General features: G+C 41.0%; 1 protein-coding gene across 1 annotated transcript in view; it reads left to right on the top strand.

Moving 5' to 3' along the window:
* The window catches only part of gbe1b (glucan (1,4-alpha-), branching enzyme 1b), a 79,866-nt gene that overhangs the window by 26,519 nt on the left and 37,217 nt on the right, over window positions 1-16,130 (top strand). Inside the window, exons 8-10 of the mRNA XM_072392095.1 lie at window positions 8,188-8,303; window positions 9,061-9,188; window positions 9,405-9,503. Of these exons, the coding sequence (XP_072248196.1) occupies window positions 8,188-8,303; window positions 9,061-9,188; window positions 9,405-9,503 (343 nt within the window). The remainder of the gene's footprint in view (window positions 1-8,187; window positions 8,304-9,060; window positions 9,189-9,404; window positions 9,504-16,130) is intronic.

Here is a 16,130-nt window from a genome sequence, read left to right as displayed (position 1 = left end):
GAGGCATATGAGGAGTCATTTGTAAAAGCCCAAAGGAGGACTGCAATGTCATAGCCAGTTCATTTGTCTTCTTTGCCTCTCATAGGATGTTTGGACATGTCGTTTGTGTCAAGCTTTCAGTTACTCCCTCGAGAGCGAAATGAACCTCGGAGACAAACTGTGAACCCAGTGTGAAACAGTCAGTTTTTAATCAAACAGCCTCTCTATCAACCATAAAACTCTGACCATGATGCTCTTACAAAGGTTGAGTGAAACATCGTAGCTGATATGCATTTTTGCTGTTGCAGCCTCCTCTGCTTTTACTGCTGCGTCTCTGTCGGAGCAGCTTTTTTTTGTTGTTGTTGTTGAACTGTATGTGTTTCACTTCAGCTTTTCCTCATAAAACATTCTGTGCAGTCCTGACAAAATGCTGTTTAGATGGATGCCTGCCATCTAATTTATTAACTTGCTGTGCCTCGAAGTCGAATGCATCTGCATTCAAGTCTGAGCGCCTGGCTTTTCAAGCGTTGCTTCCAAGATGTAGTAATGCTGGAATTAGTTTTGCAGTTAATGAAAACCAGCATGATGAAATGTTTGTGCTGCACTGAAACTACGGAAGGACAATCAAACACGTCCGACTGTCGGTATGAGTCGGACGGTTCTTCGCAGTTTTTCAGAGAAATTAATTTTTATTTCTGTACATATAATTTAATAGAAAAGTTATATGTGCTGAAACAATGGATATATGTTTTGTCATTTGTTTAAAAGGGAAATCTTCTTAATTTATTGATATGTTAACAACAACGAGCTGCATTGGGGACAAATGCCAAATCTTTGCAGAAACCTTAACTTTGGCTTTAGTCCTTGTCACCTTATGAATATAATATGTTGCTTATAGTTCAACTGGCCAGCTAATGAGTTCCTTTTTTAAACCCTTGGAGCAGATTTACTTACAGTTTGCACCTTTTTGTTGTCAAGCTACTCCTGAGATTTGCTAAGAAGCAACAGGGAAGTTAGTTGTGAATAGGCACAGACCCAGTCGGCATGGTTACATGCACATTTGAGTTGAGCTATGGTAGCAGCCCCACTGTGCGATTTAAATGGACCACCATCCTTCTAACTGTTAGCACAAGAGCGGAATAGTTATCGAATGAAGTTTGTCCAACCACGTGACACCGTGGACTTTCTGCCATTTCAAACTTCTTCTGTGGGAGGTCATCAGTCATAGATGGTGTAACCAAATTTATTCTACTTGTGTCGCCTTTAACCTACTACAGTTGTAATATCAGGAATTAATGAGAGACGCTACATTGTCAGGGGTTAATGGGCTGATTTTCAGTCACAGTTTCTAAAACATTAGCCTTTTGACAAAAGAAAAATATGTGAATAAAAGCAGCTTTATATAGATTTTGCTTTACTGTTTTCTTAAAAAGTATCTAGAGTGTCTAGTTTTGAGTCTAGTTGAGCATATTCATGCAGGATTAAAGGGTTGAGCAACGATCATATTTTCTGGGTGCACACCCAGTAAGGTTTGGCAAAGCTTGATTTCAGTCACACTAACACATTTACATGCATTTTAAGTCTGACTTTGTTCTCGTGTCATGTAAGCTTGCAAAACATGCAAGTTTTCCAACCCCAAAATTGTGGATAGAGGGTATTTGAACAAATCACACCGTGTGAGTAATTGATTGGAGGCAGCTGGAAGTTGTATCAGTATTAACTACATAAAAGATAGATGAGAGAGAATAACTGCACATATGTTAAGTTTTTGGGGAAGTCAGGAGGACATTTTCTGAACATAGTGGTTGCCAGCATAATTAATTGTTGATTTATTCGATGACCATGGGACTGACTTTATTTATTTAGCACTTTTCTTAACAAAATGACATATTTCACTTGAAATTAACCCAGACAAGGCAGATAAAATTAGACACAACGGAGGGAATATAAGCCATGCAGTAGTCGTAAAAGCCTGAATGAGAGCAGCTGGACTTCTTCTGTCCAGAAGAAGCGCAATGACCTACAGCAGCACAACTTCTCGCACCCTTTCACTGAATGGTTGTCTCTGGTTTTGAAGTTTTAAAGTTGGAACGTGCAAGCAGGGGTCTCAGTTCCAAAAGTGCCTAAAAAATTCACCAGAATAGCAGTAATTTTTGCACAGGATTTAGTGCACTGCAGAGCCATTACTAACGTGAACAGGCCGCAGGCTGTGTTCAGAAATGTGTACTTTGTTAGCAGTTCACAAGCAAACCAGCCCCACCGTGGCCCTTAAACTAACCGGATGCACAGTTTAAGTCGATATGCAATGAGCTGAACAGAATTTAACTTGGACATATGTGCATGAGTAGTTTGACACTGTTTCCTTCAAAGACACAAAAGTCACCTTGACGTTGTGACCAGATGAATGCAGCCTACGGTTCCATGTAGGGGGTTGGCATCCAAAGAAGCTAAGCCTTTTTGCAGATCAGGTTTTTGAGTGGCGAGTACTGTGAAGTTCTGAGGAGGTTGATGTGGGCTCTTTCTATAATCCCCCCCACCTCTCTCAGGATCATTTGCATCCATTTTTCATCAATCTTTGTGTGAATTCTTAAGATATGAAAAATAGGCCCTGGGCCAGGCTTTTGAATAAGCTTTTTTTTTCTTTTTCTTTTTTTTTTAAACTCTTCTCTATGCACTCGTGCTGAGAGATCAGCCCTGTGTTTGAGATCCCAGCTACAATATTTCTCTTTGACAAGATTATTCTGTGTGCTTTTATTCTATTCAAATATTGTATTTTCGTATGTAGTGATGTTTAGTTTTGTCAATATTTTGAGGTTTCTGTCCATCTTTGCTCCTAAATTCCAAATAAATTACTATGAAATATAACTTTTAGATATTTATTAAATTGCATAAGCATTGCTAAAATGTAAGTGATTTTACAGACTAAAAGGCCAAATTAGCTTGAATCAAATACCGTTTTGTCCGGACTATAAGTTGCTCTGGAGTATAAGTCGCATCAGTCAAAAAATGCATCATGAAGAGGAAAAAAAAACCTATATAAGTCGCACCGGACAATAAATAGCATTTATTTAGAAATTTATTTCACAAAATGGAAATTGGAAGTCTGCTGGCAGTTTCTGACACATCGTTATCCGTGCTCTGACAGAGAGGCGGTCGCGTTGCATGAAGCGGTAGCACCAAGAAGGCCCCTTGGCAAGTACCAGGGCATGGAGACGTAACTGCACTATTTCTCTCCCGGCAGTACGTTGTTCAAGCACCCACCCGTCGACCCGTTCCTCCAGCTCTGGCCATCTTGCTTTCAGCCCATGATTAGCTTTCTTTGTTTTCTTCATCGCAGTGAGATTAACCTCTGCTTTTCGCTAGTCCCTCACAAGTTTTTCACTCACTCCAAACTTTCTTTCTGCTGCGCGATTACCGTTTTCGGCTGCATTTTTACTACCTGCAGTTTGTAATCTGCAGAATGGGATTTTCTTTTTGGCGGCATTTTGTTTGTGTTCATTCGTTCTCAATTGTCTTTAAGTTAATGTTTCAGTGGTACAGGAGCAGCATGTAGTTGTCACAAGCCTAGAGTTTCCTCTTGCTGCTGTAGATAGCAATGTTTACTTCTTGGTTCATGTCAGTCAGTATGAATTAACATTTAAAAACATGTTGAATTATACATATTTTGATATACAAGTCGCAGGACCAGCCAAACTATGAAAAAAAAAAAAGTGTGATTTATAGTCTGGAAAATTCTGTAATTTAGATTCCTGAATGTATGATTTAGTTGTTGTTTTTTAAATTCCACCCTCTACCTAGTGACATCCGCCACCTTACAAATGACAGGATTTTCTGGTAAACAATTTAATGTATTTTTCTACAGAATGAAATGTTTTTTTAAGCTCTTGGGATAAAATTGCGCCCTCTGAACATCTGTTGAAATTGTGAAAATGCAAGATAACAAAAATGCAAACCAGGAAGACGTGTGGGAAAGCAAAGGCCCTGCTGGTGTGACATTTTAAAGAAACTGAGCTGAAACTGTCTTCCCAGAAAACAAATTCTCTCTATGGATAATTAGTGTTTTTACATACCTGAACCAAATTTAGACCCTATCTGGAGCCAGGGTGCTGTCTGATCATTCAATAAATCCACACTTCGAAAGTTTGCTCATTCCAGTTGAAGTCATTTCAGTGTTTAGCACCCATTACTTATTTCCTCTGCCCCATCAGGTCGCACAGCAAAGGGAAAAGCAGTTTTCCCCCCTCTGGTGATCTTCAGCTAATGAGCTCAGCTTAGCTGTAGGTGTTCATGGTGACTTGTTGCTGCCTGTGGTGCTTCCAGTGGGTGCTTGAAGGAGTCTGTGGCGAGGAACATGCTGTTCTGCAGTTTAACCCCAACCCCTTAAAACTATCTGACAAACAGAAAAAAGGCCTTGGCAGTAAGAGATCCAAATAATTTTATCATTTTATATCCTGTATCAGTCGAGTCGAGTTTCTCTCTTTGATTTTTGTGATCCAAATGAGTGTCCATCTCCCCATTTTATTAAATTATGGACTGAATGTATAAATGACTCGATTTGTAAGATCTGAACACCAAATCTCTGTCAAACTTCCCTCTATGATACAGTAACATGATTATTTGCTCAGTAAGATTACAGAAGCTTATTAATATTTAGCAAAAATAAGTTTAGTTTATCTTGGAACATTTTTTGCAGCCGTTATGGAGTTTGATGCGTAGCATTGCTAAAGGATTTGTGCTCATTTACCAACGCCAGGTACATTTTTATTCCATCAGAAAAACCAACAAGGCTGGCAGCAATTAGTCTGCAAACCAGAAAGCTGAAGCTGTGGCCAAGCACTTTTTTTTTTGGAGATTCACATGATTCCTTTGTCACAATGGTCAAACCATTCAAATAATTTCAGTGAGTGTCCATGAGAACATGTACCCCCTGGATATCCTGCCTCAACTAAAAAATTGTCCATTGGAAAAATCTTCAAAGAAGCACAATAGGCTTGACATGGTGCCATTGATTCCTGAAAGACAGCGAGTACAAAGTGATACTAATTACATGTTGCTAAGCCTACAAACAATCTCACAGGCAGCAGAGTATCTCTCTAAGGATGCCAAGAAACTGTAGCAAGCTGCCAGGCAGCATAAAGAATGCCAGACAAACTGCAGATATCCAACACAAAGAACACCAGTACAGGGACAGCTGTCAGACCTCTCAGCGAGAGTTTACCCATAAAGGTAACCAGTTTAACCAGATTGCTGTAAGAACTGCTGAAAAGTGTAGTAGAAAATGTAAAGATGTGTTCCTGTGGTCAGGCAAATCGAGTTATGTTTTACTTAATTGCATGATTTAGCATGTTGAGAATTTTCCCTCTGGCCTCAAAAGTAATGGACACTATCAAACATCAGCAAGTCAAACCAATTGAGATCAACCCTTTATTGTATATAAGAGACGACTGAAAGAAATCTTTCCTTAAATAAATCAAGCCTCAACCAAGAAATGGGATTTGTGTGTTAAAATGTGTGTTGTGTAGAAATGCTTTAAATGAGGATTCCCATTTGTTCTTTTTGGTCAAGCAAACGCACGCCATCCATCAGGCTGTCTGGCGTCTCCGCTTTAGCGTCACACTTCCTGTGGAATGACCTGTCAGCTTCTTGAATTTATTTCTTCTTATCTGCAGCTTACCTCTGATGTTTTCAAAACAGGGACTTAAATCTCTTTCCCTCTCATCATGACAAGTTGCAACGAACCCGTGTGCAAAATTGACTTTTAGAAACAGGGCATATTGTTTTCTATCGGTTAGTTAGCTCCGCTAGCTTGAAACAGAAAGTAAATGCCATGGTATGCACCACAGTCGTGGTCAGCATGAGGAGGAATTTAGCTCTGATGTGGATTAAGAAGGCTGTTATTGAATTAACTTGTAGGTATTTTTGTAGCAATGTGTGCTTGCAGGTAATTATTATTTCATCTTACTCTTGAAGCAACAATATTAGAGCTTAACTATATTTGTGCTCCCTAACCAGGTTTCACTGTCATTGCTGAGCTTTAATCTGAGGACAGTGCACTGTGCAATTTGCTTTTATATTAACACTGCAGACCGAGTGATAACTTCATGGAACTGCATAGATAAGCGGTGTATTGCATCTGGTTCAGAGATCTACCTCTCTCACTGTAATTGGACTTGATGATGAATGGCATTGTGGGTCCTAATGTGGCAGTATGGTTTCATCTTGAGCCTCTGGCTCTCACAAGCTATTATCTCCATCCTTTGAGGATACATTGTGTCTGAGCCTTTGTTGGCTCTGCGCAGTGGAGTGGAGGACCTAATCTATTTATCACAGGGTCTGCGTGACCACCCAGCCAGGCTGCTATATCGGATCATACCAGGCTCCGTTGTGCTCTTCCTCTAGGGGAGAAGAAAGCGCAGATGTAACATGCAGCTTCACATCTGTCAAACAGCGCTGGTGTTGGTCATCCCTGAGGATTAAAGGACGGAGGGGGATCACATTTAAATGCATTTTGGTGTCATGGCTCTCTGGTTCACACGAATCTGGGATTTTTGTCTTTTGCCATAGTGGATGTAATCCTCAGTACTGAAGGTTCATAGGAATCTATCATACTTTTAAAGAAGTATTGAGGATGAGATTTGTTTGGTTTTTTCGAGGATTTTGCAGTTTGAAGTGTTGTTGAAGCATGAATCTGGGTCTTCTCGCTGCTTCACCAACTTGTCTTTGACATGATGAGATTACATCATTCAAGCAAAGAATGTTGAACTACCCCTCAGGGTGGTGTCGCCCTCACTGGGCAGAGGGAAAGGGGGAAATAAAAAGAGAGGAGAAAGAACTGGACTGGAACTGTGGTTATTAAATTCCTTTTTTTTTTTTTTTTGAGCTCTTCACCAGCTTTTTATATTACGCTATAATTTTAACTAATGGAAATGATTAAGAATTCAGGTTTGTAATTTAGCTTTGCTCAACAGAAAGTTATATAGTCCGATCCATTTGTCAAGATGGGGATATGTCCTCTAACATAAAATACCTCCACTGCAGTCTTATTAGACAAGAGCTTCTTTAGTATCTTCTCATAGGGGTCTGCAGTGCTGCCAGGCGGAGCATCATTAATAATTACAGTTCAGTTGTTGTTCACAAATATGATGTTCTCAATACCATGGTTACCGAACATTTTTTGTTGATAATGTAATATACAGCTACATTAGATACAAATCATTACAGCCTTTGTTGGATCGGAGTATACAGTGTACATCCGAATTGAAACTTTCTGCCTGAGCAGCGGCAGCAGTTCACACTTAATCAGCATCTTGAATGTGTCATTCGTCTCACATCCTCGGTGCTTTGCTTTTGCCCTCCAGCTTGGCATCCGAGTGTACAGTGTTTCATTTGGTGCTCATTACGCACACTGCATGGAAACAACCAAATATTGAGTTTTCACTGACGTTTCCATGGTGACCCACGTCTGAATGGGGAAGAGTTGAGGTGCGCAGTGTACTTTGCCTTGAGTGGCTGTACAGAACTAGATGACGCTCTCCGTCAGGGATGGGGACTGGGGCCATTTATGGAATCCACCTCCTCCAACCTCCACCAACGCAGTTCGGCCGACAGCTACAGTCAGCGTTTGCATGCTGCACAGCACACTGTGGGCTACAAAATAATGACAAGTTACATTTAATATTCAGTCGCTAATTGGCTTCACACATTGTTTTCTATAGTATTTGCCCTCTTGCATGTAGAACAGAGGAGCCCATTATACGTTGAAGATGAAGCCAAAGTCTGCAGAAGTCTGATTTATCTCATCCTCCAAAGAGGGAACTCTGTTCAACTGTTTGGTGTGTACCTATGTGCAGAATAGAATCCATCAGTTCTGGCCATGAAAAAAAAAAAGACTCTTACCTAGTAGTCATGCATGTGATCTGATGGAAATCAGAGAACCTCGCTGTGCAGCGTAAGCCGCTGATTTCTCATCATGACAACTTGATATGTGAAAGACGCTGTCCCCTACACGGGGTAGTTAATGAAAACACTGTCTGCTGTCACTGACTCTCCATCTTCAACATAATGATGCTTCAGTTATCAATATATGAATGTCCTGTAGCGGTGAAAATTAATCTCTGGTGCCTAAAGTGCATGATGAGATGTGTGAATAATTCACAGCTTCTTGTTTGTCTGACCTTGGATGCTTGTGTGTGTTTGTGTGTGTATTAGCTGGGAAGTGCTGCGGTTCCTGCTGTCAAACCTGCGCTGGTGGATGGAGGAGTACCGCTTTGATGGCTTCAGATTTGACGGCATTACCTCTATGCTGTACCATCACCATGGTATCGGTAAGAGTGTTTTGTATGCGCCTTGTATTTCAGGACTGGGAAGTGAAGCCTGCTCTCCAGGGGGTTAAAGAAGACTTTGAGTGTGTTGAGAAGGCCGACATATCTGACCCATAATCTAAAGCGTGTTTTCAGTTTGTAGTAAACTGGTTTCTTTATACGAGGCTTGAGATGGAGAAAACTAATTGTATCTGGATGATAGAGATAGACACTGATGTGTACACATTAAAAATTAAGCTCTGTAAATGTTTTAAAAAGGAAGAAAATGCAAACAATAATTCCAGAGCTTAAGATGGATATGTCATTTGCAGGAGTGGTTAGAACGTCTGGAAAGCACATCTCTTATGACTGAATATCCTGCAGCTTCTAGCGATTTCTTTTTGTATATTAAAGAATGCATAAGTCTTTTGGAATTTTTCCTCTTTCTTGCAGTGTTACAAAGTCCAGATGTGAGTTATTCTTCATACGCTGCCATCACCTGACCAATCTGAGCATACTGACCTTTAGGAAGAACAGCCTTAAAAAAGACCAGAGTCAAAGCAACACAGTTTCACACAGAATATAACGAGGGACTGTAGTAATTTACAACATAAGGTGTGGGGGGGGGGGCACCCTTTTAGGAATTATAACACTGTTAATTAGCATTAAACAGTTTTGCAGTGCAGAAGAATGTTGAAGAGATGAAGTGAAACAGTGGTATATCTAAAAAATGTTAGTGTGTTGCATACGAGGGCTGCCTGTGTTGGTGTTTACCCTTTAGGCGCAAGCTTCTCGGGGGACTACAGTGAATACTTTGGCCTTCAAGTGGATGAAGAGTCTTTGGTTTACCTGATGATTGCGAATCACATTCTCCATACTCTTTATCCTGACTGCATCACTATCGCAGAGGTAAAAGAAAAACACTCGACCACACACATACCCAGCATCCATTTTAAAAATGGCACTGCCTTCAGGCAGTAATTAAAAATACTTATTAGTCAGGCATGGCTTACTTACTTTTTACATTGTTAGGATTTACTAGTTACTAGCAAAATGGGACTGGGATATCTGATTTGGTCGACTGGGAGGGAAACCAGTGTATATAAAGGGAAAATCTCTCTGCAGGATGTCTCAGGGATGCCCGCTCTCTGCAGAAAAGTGGAGGAGGGAGGACTTGGCTTTGATTACCGACTGGCTATGGCAATTCCTGACAAGTGGATTCAGGTGAGGTGTCTTACTTCTTTTGATTGTGCCTCTTTGAAGGCCTGAGTTATAGTTGTTCATTTGCACAGATTCTATCTCAAGAATTCTACAAGCTAAATACGTTGGAGGCTGAGAAGGATGCACAGCTTTTTCTTTTTACTATGGTTCTTCTTCTTCTGTTATTCTACCTGCCGTGCACTTTGGAGAGCAGCTAATTCATGATGATATTCAAGGTGATATTTAAAATGTTGACAAGCAGGTCGTCTAGTTTCTGATCCCCGCTGAAACTTTTTCAAAGTAGGCCTTTGAATAGGCGGACGGTCACATCCACCTTTAGTTTTATTAATCATTCACTCTGAAACGCGTGTCCTTGGAATAACTTTGTATGATGTTGATGCAAAGGTTAATTCTCAGCTGTATTTGGTGCTCTGTTGTATTTGTGCCAATTAGTCAGTCTGTGAAAAGATTAGAAACAATTACTTCTTAAGAAAAAAAAAAATCCATATTCCAGCAGGGTTATCCCTCATTGTCACGTAAAATGAATGGGATTGTCCAAAATAACTTGTTCTTTATCTACATTCATTTCAGCTAATTGAAATAAGGTCAATTGTAATAGAACATGACATTTAACGGTCCCCAAATCAGAATATGTCATCATTTTTCAGATTTAAATTGATTCCAGAATCTTATAATCACATAATTCTGAATAAGGTGAATGCACACAGATGTGGAGATTATCTGGCACTGGAAATGAAATGTGTCTGCTTCAGAAACACGTGTTCATTTCAGGGCTTGACGCCTTTTTTGAGTTTTTGGTCTCCAGAAAGACGCCTCTGCTCTCTTTAAAGATGACGTGACTTTGCTTTGTGATAATGTCGTTGGATTCAATGTGGATTTTACTTCACGCTTCCTCATTCTTAGTCTCATAATTGACTGGAAATGATCAAGTTGATCATCCTCATCAGGACTCTGTTTCAGTTTACACTCAATTTGAAGGCAAACTGCGGTGGTAAGTATGGAGTTATGTGAGAAAATGCATTGTTGGGTGCAGCAGTTTTAGTGCTTACTGTCAGATTTTGAGTTGTTCCATGTTTCCTTGAAGGTTATCATCAATCATGCCACACAGCAGAAGGCGCAGCTGTTTTCTTCGATATCTTCTAGATAAAAGGCAGTTAATGTCTACACTCAAACACACAAACATTCAGATAAATGCCTGCTGAGGGAATGACGGTGAACAGCTTTCAGTCTGGCAGGTGAACAGACAAAATATGAACCATGTTGTGCCGTCAGTGTTAACAGTTAGACGCCCTGTCTGCTGCGTGCTTTTAATCTGCAGGTATTATCATGCCACAGCGAAGTGTCGATGACAGCAAAACAGTCACTTCAATCACTATAACTTCACTATTAAAGTTTCCTGTCTGAAGCAGTATTAAGCAGAATCAAAGTGTTGTGTGTTGTTTGGACAAAGACAGAGGTTTCTGCCACACCTGGACAATCAAGTCTATTCTACTTTGCACAAAGGAAGCACTTTCTGTCGCCACTCATTACAGGCCAGAGTGATAACATTAACCAGCAATGTGTTGCCACCCGACGCTGCATCAGTCTGGGTGGGAGACTGTGGGCGCCAAATATTCACGGTCCTTCGACAACAACCGTTGAAGCACCCTTTAGCTCAGCACTTGAGTCCAAACTGTCTCTGAAAGTATTTAATGGCCCACAATGGGAAAACATTGTTTCTAACAGCTCAGTCATCAGGTCCATAACTGTAACGTTGAAGACAGGGAGTACAGGAAAAAGTACGTGCATACCCAGCCATCCAGACAAAAAGAAAAGAAAAGCTATTATCTGAGTAGGGTTTTTTTCCTGCTGCTTCTACATGAGCAGACTTGCTGTCAGAAAGTTAGTCTTTCCACAAAGCCTGTATTGATAAAAATGCCACCCATTTACTGTCGATATACAACAGTGCTTTTATGAAATCACGTAAAGTCATTTTAGAAAATGTATTTGAAGGAACACAGAAAGGCAGCAGGTTATCTCTGCGGATATGTCAGGTTTGTTTGGGTTTGGCTGCTGGATGAATACGGATCACTTGGTGTGTGTGTGTGTTTTAAGAACAAGTAGGAGCCTTTTTCTGCATTTGAAGAAAATTGCTGTTTGCAGAATGCTTTAAAGTGTTGTCTGTTGTATAATTTATATGAAACTTTGCTTTGCTTTTCATCCAGTAGCCCACAGTGAATGTTACTGTATATTTACTCATATTTTAGCAAAAAAGCAAGGCAGAGTGTGTGACCTCGGCACAGCATGCATGCGCTACAGTGTCTTGTGTTTCTCGATGGGGGAAGTCAATGCATCGTTAATCAAGTCTGTCTCTCACAGCAGTCGTTCTACTCAGTTGCAGTGCTGGAAGGAGGAGAAAAGAAGGTGAGAGAAGAGAGATAGTCCCAGACTTGACCTTCCTCTGTGATACTGGTGCTCGCTGTGCAGCCAGCAGCGCTGTACCACAGAGATTTCACAGGATAATCCTCAGGCCCCCTCTGGAGAAGCTGCTGCTGCTTTTACTTTTCAAATAGTATTGCCTCTAATGCAGTATTTGTTTAGATACTTCTTCTGGTTGCATATTTTCAATTAAATTTGTTGCCTCCCTGAGGAGAGCTGGTGCTGGGGAAGAGCAAACGAGCATCCCTGTATGTCTGTGCAGGGAAGCATTCATGTAACATGGCTTGGTAAAGTCAGTGAAGTGCACTCAGGGCTAGCCTTGCCTCTTCCTACAGAGTGTCAATTAGGGAGGGATTTGAATGGACTGAAGTGGAGCCTCCAGTGAGGTATGTGTTGCAGAAAAGGAGGGATGGATTGGGGAGGGTAGGCATTCAGGAAGAGAGACGAAAAGACGGGAAGAAAGGGAAGGGAAAAAGAGACAAAGACACAGAGCAACAGAGCTGTGAGCTTATTTATAGACTCGCATGTGTGCACGAATGAATCTCTCTCAGTTCCTCAGCTCGGCTGGGGCCTCACGCTGCGTTTTGTCCTCAGCATGACTGATTGATATGACTCATTTACTGGCTGCAGAAGGCTGTTAGGACCAACAGACTGTGAAAAATTAAGATATCCTAATGAGAGGACCAGATAAGGCATGCAGCACAAGTTTGGATGATTCGATCTGATTATGACCATAAAATGTTGTCACTCCTAATGGATAACGTAACAAAAGCCCTCTAATTTAACAAGCACCCTTCCCTCAAGCTACAATAGATTGAGATGTAATTGAAACAATTAGAGGCAGATGAGGAAGAGGGCTCCATGGTAGCCGCTTGTATAAGAGAGGTTGACGCAGAGAATTCTCCAGCATCCCTCTGCTTTTCTCAGCTGTTAAACTTGAATGAGCTCTAAGTCAATTGTCTCTGGGGTTTTTTTCTTTCTGTTCCATCTATTTTAATTGAATGAAAATATCAGTCTGCACTTATAAGTTTAAGGCAGGAAGAAAAAAATCCTCTTCTAGTCAGTGCTACTTTACTCTGTCCATCATGTCAGAAACCTTTCAGTTAAATGACGTCATCATTTTGGACCTCAGCTTGTTTAGGTAAACATGCCAGAAGCTTCATCACCAGCCTGTTTAGGGTGTCCAACTTTGGCACCTTCTTTTTGTGTGCTTAAACAGCAACTACATTCCAGTATTGTCCTGCTTTATCGCACTTTAAGGCCACCTGTGTGGCGTTAACTTGCGGCACAGGACTTTTTTCCCCAAAAACTGAGGTTATGTGAAAAGTGCAAAGTCTACAGAGACCTTTCTGCTTAAACTGTGAAAATGTAGAGATACACGGACATTTGCTCAATCACGAGGCTTGAGAAGTGCACACCTTTGGCATGTTTTTTTCGCTGTTTGTGTGAGGGGAATAGGTCCCAACGCAACTATGGGCAGATGTGCTTGCAAAGACAGGAGAGGCGGGATGCCCGGGTCAGTCACAAAATGTAAAACAAGAGCTTAAAACTAAACTTGTCTCTGCCATCAAGTCCTTGCGAGCACCACGTGAATGTGGTCGAGAGGCTCTTGAATCAGTCACAGCATGTTGGTGGCAGTGAGATGACCTCATCCTCCACTTCAAGTTTTTTTTTTTTATTATTTCTATTATTTTTTTTAAATTTTATTTCTGGCTCTGCCTAATTAATCTGGGCGCTCTGGTTGGCTCCTGACAGCAGGCTTGTAAAGTAAGATTTGTGCACCGCTCATTATCATTGATGAAGTGGAGTGTCAGTGGTGCCAGGAAGCTCGGCTGGCCGGGGCTGATGTGGGTGAGCTGGCGGTGGAGAAGTCGTCAACCCATTCACTCCTTTCTCTGCGCCGACAGTCCCACTCAAAGATTAATTGCTCCCAAACCACTTTTGTGGTTGAATTGAATTGTAATGGTTCATAAGAAAGTGTAAAATGTCTGCTTGTATGCGGATGTGTTGGCAGTGAGGATGATCTCTGGGGTATTTCCTGGAGGTTCACTTGTTTGGATTTTATATTAAAAGGAGTGGGGAAGAAAAACATTTGAGGTTTTATTTCCAGCTGATGCTGCGTTGTAGCATTTATTGTAGCAATAATATCATAGCCTTTATATAAATGTGTGTTGATTCTATAGCAGATCTACCAGTAAGAGCAATCCTGCCGTCTTCCTTAACAGGACAAGAGTAAGTGTTCTTTATCTGTCTGTATTAAAAGGAAATGTAATTCATGTTTCTTGATAGATGGGATGAGACACAATCCAGGGATGGTAACATTGTGTGCTTTTGATGCAATCTGATGCTGTTCCAAACATTCGTTTAACACGATTTAATTGCAATATTTATCAAAATAAGACATTTGTATGAATATGGCACTGATTAGCTACCTTCACCGGATATGCTTGGAGGCCAAGGAATAAAGAGTAGCCCAGGAAACCATGCATTGGATAGATAACTGGTGTATGTGCCAAAAAGAGGTCTCTCTCACCTGCAGCGTAAGGTCATAAATCTTAAGCAGTTAATCTTTTAACAGCTTATGTCGTTACCTAAGACCTTGCTGAGTTGAGGTTGGAAAATGTCTTTTTCCATGTCCTCTTTATGTGTGGCGTTGTTGTTGCTTTAGCGCTCACTGATTCACTGTGATGTCTTTGAGGTGTGTTCAGATCTGTCTCGGCTTCGCTGTGCTTCCCCGTTGTTCTACAGACCATTGAAACTGCCAGGCTTTGTCCCATATTTTCTGTCTTTAGATTTTAGATGTGATGGTACATTGTAAACCATATCAGCGTATGTGGGACATGTCTTTTTACCAGTAACGCAGCAAGTTGAGGAATATGTATTACTTTCACAGCTACATCTCAGTGGGGCGTCATGTTTGTGGTCCACCTGATACTTTTTGAATGGTGTGCAGACTCTGACGTTTGGGCTCAGAGTCCTTAATACGTTTACAGGTTCATTAAATCAGCGTAAATAAATAATGCATTAAGACTCTAAGGCTCCCTATTTCACTTTTTTTTCTCTATGTGTGCTCCAGTTTGCACATGAAGAGCATCTTTGCATTGCTCAATGTTTGCCTCACGATCTCAGCAACATAATGGAGTGTGGAGAACGATGACCTGGGCTGTCTTTACACATGGATTGATTATTCAAATTTAATGAAAAAGCATTACTTATTTTTACACATTTCTTCACATATGGACAAATCTGTTCCAAATGAGCATAAACTTGTGGACATGATCCAACCTGGAAGGTTTGGCTGGGTAAAAACAAAGCTCTAAAACCCAGACCTTTGATGAGACTGATCGCCCATTCACATACACATTCTATGGGTCCTGATCAATATTTATATCTATCTTAACCTAACCATTTCACAGCTATAGGATTCAAGAAAGTGTAAGAATTTGTTGTAAATCATGTTGAGTGCCCTGCTGAGGTGTGCTGAGGGTTCTTTGGCGCTGGTGGTGAATATAATCGGACAAGGCAAAAGTGTGCAAGAGTGAATGTGAACAGATGGTGATATATATAAAGTGGGATAGCCTCGATTAAGGTGGACCAGCCAGTTCATCTCAGACATATTGATCGGCACAATTTACTCTCTTTACTCTGCGGATTATAGCTCTGTAGAGTAATATAAAGGTTTCCTGACATGTCAGTCAGCTGTCACTGCCAATTCCACTGAGCAGACTTCAGCCTGTCACTTAAATGGGTTTGCCAACTCCCCCACCAGTCAAACAGGCAGCATCTCAAGGGTTCTTGGAGGACATTATCTCCTCTTTTTTTTACCCCCATTTTGATAGGGATACTGTAGCTCTCTAGCCTTTCTTGTGTTTATTAAATTACCTCACTGTACAGAGAGCCCACAGTGTTACTTTTTTTTCTCTGCCCTCTGCTATTTGGTGTTTGTGTAACGCTTAATTATAATATCGAGTTAGTACGACTTTATTGCAGCACTGTGTGGGAAGATATGCTTGGGATGAATGCTTTGGTGACCCCTGTCTTCTTCTAACCTCTGAAAATGACTCCATCGGCAGGAAGTGTGCATGTAGGCAGGCCAGCACAGTGGCATTGATTCCAGGGTTGGATTTATTGTTGAATCCCTCAGTTTCGAAGAGAGGTTGTGACCTTGCCCATCTCAGGTTGGGAGAGCTGATGCCTTACTACCCATGGGCT

The sequence above is a fragment of the Leuresthes tenuis genome, unplaced genomic scaffold (genome assembly GCF_036924035.1).
Source record: "Leuresthes tenuis unplaced genomic scaffold, fLeuTen1.0.hap1 SCAF_9, whole genome shotgun sequence".
Classification (NCBI taxonomy): Eukaryota; Metazoa; Chordata; class Actinopteri; order Atheriniformes; family Atherinopsidae; genus Leuresthes; species Leuresthes tenuis.
The sequence above is the reverse complement of the archived record's forward strand: the minus strand, read 5'-3'. Positions and strand labels throughout refer to the sequence as shown.